The 6,653-nt window shown below is 32.9% G+C and overlaps 1 protein-coding gene across 1 annotated transcript; it reads right to left on the reverse strand.

Moving 5' to 3' along the window:
• Positions 1 to 1,505: 1,505 nt before the first annotated feature.
• Positions 1,506 to 4,096, reverse strand: LOC114756840 (MDIS1-interacting receptor like kinase 2-like). Its single transcript, XM_028945781.1, has 2 exons — positions 2,215 to 4,096; positions 1,506 to 2,023 (listed from the first exon to the last, which is right to left on the reverse strand). The coding sequence occupies exons 1-2, from the start codon at positions 4,031 to 4,033 to the stop codon at positions 1,713 to 1,715; spliced, it is 2,130 nt and encodes a 709-aa protein (XP_028801614.1). The 5' UTR covers positions 4,034 to 4,096; the 3' UTR covers positions 1,506 to 1,712.
• Between the last annotated feature and the right edge of the window lie 2,557 nt (positions 4,097 to 6,653).

Consider the following 6,653-nt stretch of genomic DNA (forward strand, 5'->3'; position numbering starts at 1 on the left):
CTGAATGTACCTGTATGCATGTACCGCTTTATACTACATTATTTCAAGAAAAGTTGAACTCCCTGTAATTAAATCAATAGTTTAAATCGCATGTGATCCTTTTTATAAATATATATATCATACATAATTTTGTAGTTGTCTAAGTATGATTGGCCTTGTTTCTGAATGTTCTTGTTTGTTCAAAGCAGGGCTCCAATTTTATATTCTCTGCTTGATTCCCTTTGAATAATTGAACAATTTAAAAACATATACGGGTTGTTATTTGGGTTAGAATGATTTTGACATAAAATATAAATAACTGTCTCTTTTAAATTTAGCAGATGAGGTTATTAATTTATTGTCAAACCAAAATATCTTACAGTATTATTTTATGGTTAGGGAGAGATTTTGACATGCTATAATAACTAGCCGAAAGATAAATGCTGATTTTAGAACAAATCTTATGACAGATGACATATATGTTGGCTTTGGGAAAAGAAACTTCAATTAATAAATGAAAATTTCGACAACATGGCTTCTATTATTATATAGTAAGTTTATTAATTGAATTTCATCATACCTCAACTACTTTTAATCAAGATGCAAGTGGCGGCAACGAAGGAAGAATTTTTTTTTTTGTCAAGACTCCTAATCATGGTCAAAAAGTCAGGAAAGGTGGGCGATAAGCTTTGACCATCAAATCAACTATTACCAAAAAAAAAAAAAGTTAATATAATTTTTTCCTTGAATTTGTTCTTATTTTAATTTTAGTCTTTTAAGTTTTAAATGGTAACTTTTTTTATTCTTCAAATTTGTTTCGATTTCAAACATTAGTTACAATAATAATTTAATAAAAACTTATACTATTTTGTTTTTTAAATAACAAAAACAATGATTTGAAATTAAAACCAAAATTTGTGTAACCTTAAGAGACCAAGGATTATACTAACTCCAAAATAACAAACTAACATCAATACCATGACCTGTTATTTAAAAAAATCAGCTTTTATATTTAGGACCGAAGGCAATATCATTATCTTATTATCGTTAGACACTTCTATTCTCCCAGAAAAGAACTAGATAACAAATTTATGAAAATTAAAAAAAACTAGTTGAATCAATTAATTATTTATCTTTAAAAAGTGTCGATTTTTTTTTTTAAAATATACTGTCACAACTAAAAATTAAGGTATGATTGGCCTAAAATATGAGAAAACCTTCCTTAAACGGTGAATATATAAAAAATGCCTCATACATGTTTGCAGACATATTTAAATAGCAGAACAAAAATTTCTGATATATTTCGCGTAGAAAAAAAGTCAAAATCTTATTGTAAAATTTTTGGTAAACAACATTAATTTAATGCGTGCTAAATGAAAGTCATACTATTAGCTACTAAAATTGTTTCTCTTATAAATTATTAAATTATGAGCATCAAAATCAATACCTATAATTGAGAAAATTGTAAGAATTCTATAAAAAGGAAAAAACAGCAAGAACTTAACTAAAATGAGATAAATTGCAGGGGCATGCATATTAACTTTTCTTTTTAAATTTACAAAGTGATGGTTTCCAGTTCCAAATAGAAACTACAAGATAACATTATTTAAGTACCCAAAACATCGGCCGACAGATCTTTCAATAATAGGCAGCTGGCTATTTAGCTTCATGCAAAGGTACAAAGACAATATATTAACCAGAGGATTGTACATAAGAACAAGCTAACAAAAACTTCAATGATGATGAGCACGATCCATCATTTGAGCGATGCTTCGCATGGTTGGTCGAGATGAGGGGTTAGTTTGTAAACATGAAATAGCTAGATTTGCAATCAAAATCACTTCCTTCATCAACTTTTGCTGCTCTTTAGGAGGTGACAAACGGGGGTCTAAAATCTCTTTGAAGTTGATGTTTGGATCATCATCAAAGGCGTGTACATGAGAAATTAGATCACCAGGATGCTCTCCCATGAGAATTTCAAAAGCCAATACGCCAAAGCTAAACACATCACATTTCTCAGACACCGTTAGCGTATACGCAAGCTCTGCAATAGCAATTAGAATGAAGTGATCATTTGAAACATTTGTAAGTAACGACAATTAGATATGAATTTTTATGACTGAGCAACAAACTTCGAAAATAGAAAGTTTAAGTTCATACTCATGGATATTAACACAACTGAAGTTTCTATAACTTTAATGCTTTAAATAGAGTTAGACATGGCATTAAAGTTACCTGGAGCAGCATAGCCAAGTGTGCCAGCAAATGCCGTCAAAACTGATGAGTTAGACTTCAAGAACATTGCTGTGCCAAAATCTGACACATGGGCTTCAAGATTTCCAGACAATAATATATTTTTGCTTGATATGTCTCTATGAATAATTGGTGGATCACAATCATGATGCATATAAGATAAAGCTTCTGCTACGCATTTGACAATATCCACCCTCTTAAGCCAATCTAACTTTAATGCCTTTGTGTCATTTTTCAGAAAATCAGCTAAAGTCCCACCTTCCATGTACTCATAAACAGCAAAAGTGTGTGATCTTTGTGAGCAAAACCCGTAGAGCTTCACAATGTTTCGATGGCGGATTTCTGTCATTGCTTCAATCTCACTTTTGAAGGCTTTTAAAATTTGAAGATCTAAATCATATTCTTCACATCTAAACTTCTTTATCGCAAGTTTTTCACCTCCTTGCATGACCATTTTGTAAACTTTTCCAGAAGCTCCTTGCCCTATACAATACTTGTCATCAAAGTTCTCAGTTGCTTCAATTATGTCATCATACAGATTTTTCCCATCAAAATGTAAGATTGAAAATGTACTTTCCTTCATGATTCCTGAATTCTGTTCTATAATTCTTGACTTTAGTTTTGAACAAACAACAAAAATCCCAACTAACACCAATGAAACAAGTAGTAGACCTGCTAAAGAAGCAACAATAGATATCACAGCTTTCCCTTTGTTGCTTCTCCAATGTGATATTGAAACATTGCAAGGTCTCAAACCATGGATTCTCCCACATAAATCTTTGTTATTACTCAGATCTGATTGATAAGATATATCAAATATGCCACTATTTGGTACAGGACCCTCCAAATTGTTGTAAGAGAGGTTGATGCTCGACAAGCTCAACATTGTACTAAGGGAATCGGGGATAGAACCTGATAAATTGTTATGAGACAGATTCATATTTATCAAGTTGTTGAGCTTACTAAGATCAACAGGGATTTTTCCAGAAAGTGAATTATAACTCAAGTCCAAAAAATCTTCTAGGGAGTAAAGATTCCCAATTTGATAAGGGATTTGGCTATTGAAGTCATTATGACTCAAATTTAAGTTGAGCAGCTTGTAGCAATTCCCTAATTGATAAGGGATAGATCCACTGAGCCTATTCATTGACAGGTCTAATAACTCCAAATTAGAAAGACTTCCAATGCTTGCAGGCATCATACCTGAAATATTGTTTCTGTCTAACTTTAAAAGGTATAACATGGAGGCATTTCTGATTTGTGTTGGTATCTCGCCAGATATATGGTTCCATGATAAGTCAAGCTTTTGTAGTTGTTTCAATTGAAACATCTCACCTGGAATATTTCCCCTGATTGAATTGCCAGCCATGATAAGAGCTTCTAAGCTTTGGCAGGAACCCCAGTTTGCAGAGAGCTCACCCTGCACTCTGTTGAAGCTGATGTCAATGTAAGTGAGATCAGGATAAACTCCAAAATCCTGATCTGCATGACCTGTCAATTGGTTATGTTGAAGTTGAACTCTATAAAGAGATGAACAGTTTCTCAAACTCATTGGGATTGGACCAGAGAGACTATTATAAGCTGCAGTGAAATTCACAAGCTTACCGCCTCTGCACACTTGAGGTGGTAGATGGCCACTGAAGTTGTTATATGACAGATGAACAACAATCAAAGACGAAACATTTCCAAACTCTTGTGGCAAATCGCCATGTAAATGGTTGCGATGAAAGCGAACATCAGTTAGATTGGTCAATCTACCAATACTAGGTGGAATTATGCCTGAGAGATTGTTTAAAGCCATTGAGAGAACTCTTAGATCTGTACAGTTGCCTAGAGATTGGGGTATAGACCCAGAAAAGTGGTTTTTATCTAGAAATAGAAATTGGAGCTTCGAGAGCACTCCAATGCCTTCTGGTATATTGCCACTGAGTTTGTTATCTTGAAGATTGAGAATAAGAAGATTTGGTAATGCTGAGAAGTTCAACTTTTCAATGGTACCTTCAAGACCAGTATTGTTCAAGTTGAGTTCAATCACCCTCCCTGAAGAATCACAATTAATTCCACGCCATGAACATGGGGTTTGAGCTCCACTGGAGTTAGCCTCTGGTGGAGAGACCCATGAATCCAAAACTGGTTGCTTTGGGAGACCCTGTTTCCACTTGAGAAGAGCTTCAGTTTCCGTGAGTCCTGAGGTGACGGAACAGAGTGTACAAAACACAAAGCAAGTTAGAGGAAGTAGAAAGACTAAAAAATTTTGTTGTTGGGCCATGTTTCTGAATATGCCTGTATGCATGTTCCGCTTTATGTTACATTATTACAAGAAAGTTGAACTCCCTGTAAAGAAATGAATAGTTTCAAGGGCAAATTTCACTGTAGGACCGCACAAGACAATTAATCTCAAAGAGCTCCCAAAACTTTCTGAAATCTCACTGCAGGACCAAGGGGCCAATCTGATATTAATTCCACAAACGAAATGACGCCACTACCCTTAGCATCAGGTGAACCAGTCCACATGTGAACGGACTGATTCCACGTGTGAATATATGTATTTATTCTGCAAATTGGCTAGTTTCCCTTGCAAATGCGCTCTCCCGCACTTTTTCCCTCACGGACGCATGCATCAGGTGAACCAGTCCACATGTGAACGGACTGATTCCACATGTGAATATATGTATTTATTCTGCAAATTCGCTAATTCCCCTTGCAAATTGCGCTCTTCCGCACTTGTTCCTTCATGGACGCATGCATCAGGTGAACCAGTCCACATGTGAACGGACTGATTTCACGTGTGAATATATGTATTTCATCTGCAAATTGGCTATTTTCCCTTGCAAATGTACTCTCCCGCACTTGTTCCCTCCTACTAGGGGCAGTGGCGTCATTTCATTTGTGGAATTAATATCAGATTGGCCCCTTGGTCCTGCAGTGAGGTTTCAGAAAGTTTTGGAGGCTCTTTGAGATTAATTGTCTTCTGTGGTCCTACAGTGAAATTTTCCCTAGTTTCAATCACATGTGATCCTTTTTATAAATATATATATATATATATATATATATATCATACGTCATGTTGGAGTTGTCTAATTATGATGGGCCTTGTTTCTAAATGTTTCCGTTTGCTCAAAGCAGGGTTCCAATTTTATATTCCATCTGCTTGATTCCCTTTGAATAATTGAACAATTTAAAATCATATACAATTTTTTATTTAGGTTAGAATGATTTTGACGTAAAATATAAATAACTGTCTCTTTTAAATTTAGCAGATGAGGTTATTAATTTATTGTCAAACCAAAATATCTTACAGTATTACTTTATGGTTAGAGAGATTTCTTTTTTATAATAATACTGAATAATATTACTTAACAAAAGCAAACAACAATACAAAAAAATTATGCTTGATCAAGATCCATTCCTTAAATCTAAGGTGGAGATTAATTAAAGATACCAAAATTCTCTTCTAACCTATGAGCAGCTTTCGCTAAATTATCATCAACAAATAAATGTCTGTCCACATTTCTAATTAAGACTTGCCGGTTCATATTAATTATGACTCTAGCATCGTGTATGATATCTCCGCACGGGTGTTAGAGGGAGATTTTGACTTGCAATAATAACCAGCCGAAAAATAAATGTTGATTTTTGAGCAAATCTCATGACAGATGAGATATATATATATGTTGGTTTTATGAAAAGAAACTTCAATTAATAAATGAAAATTTTGACAATATGGCTTCTATTATTATTTAGTTGGTTTATTAATTGAATTTCATAATACCTCAGCTACTTTTAATCGAGATGCATGTGGCTGCAATCATGGAAAAAACTTTTTTGTCAAGATTCCTAATCATGGTCAAAAAGCGACGAAAGGCGGGCGATAAGCTTTGACCATCAAATCAACTATTACAATATATATAAATATATATATAATTTTTTATCCTTTAAATTTGTTTTTATTTTAATTTTGACCTTTTAAATTTTAAGTCATAATTTTTTTGGTCTTTTAAATTTGTTTTCATTTAAAATATTAGTTACTCTAATTTAATAGAAACTTATATTTTTTCTTTGAGAAACTAAAATTTATATTTTAAAATTTAAAAAATTAAAACTAAGATTCATGTAACTTTATAGAACCAAATATTATATTAACCCCAACATAAAAAAAACTAACATTAATATCAGGATCTCTTGTTTTAAAAAACTAAGATAATAAAAACCAAATCGACCATTAAACTGATTGAGAAATTAATTTAAACTGAAATCAACTTGGAATTAGAACATGACCAAAATAATATATATATATATATATACACACACACATATTTATATAGATGCTAAATAATAATTTACACATAATATTTTGCAAAGATGGATATTTGCAATCCCGATAACAAATCATAGCTTTTAAACGGTTTCCATCCTTTACC

The sequence above is a fragment of the Neltuma alba genome, unplaced genomic scaffold (assembly GCF_004799145.2).
Source record: "Neltuma alba isolate B1F8T4 unplaced genomic scaffold, ASM479914v2 tig00010511_pilon, whole genome shotgun sequence".
Classification (NCBI taxonomy): Eukaryota; Viridiplantae; Streptophyta; class Magnoliopsida; order Fabales; family Fabaceae; genus Neltuma; species Neltuma alba.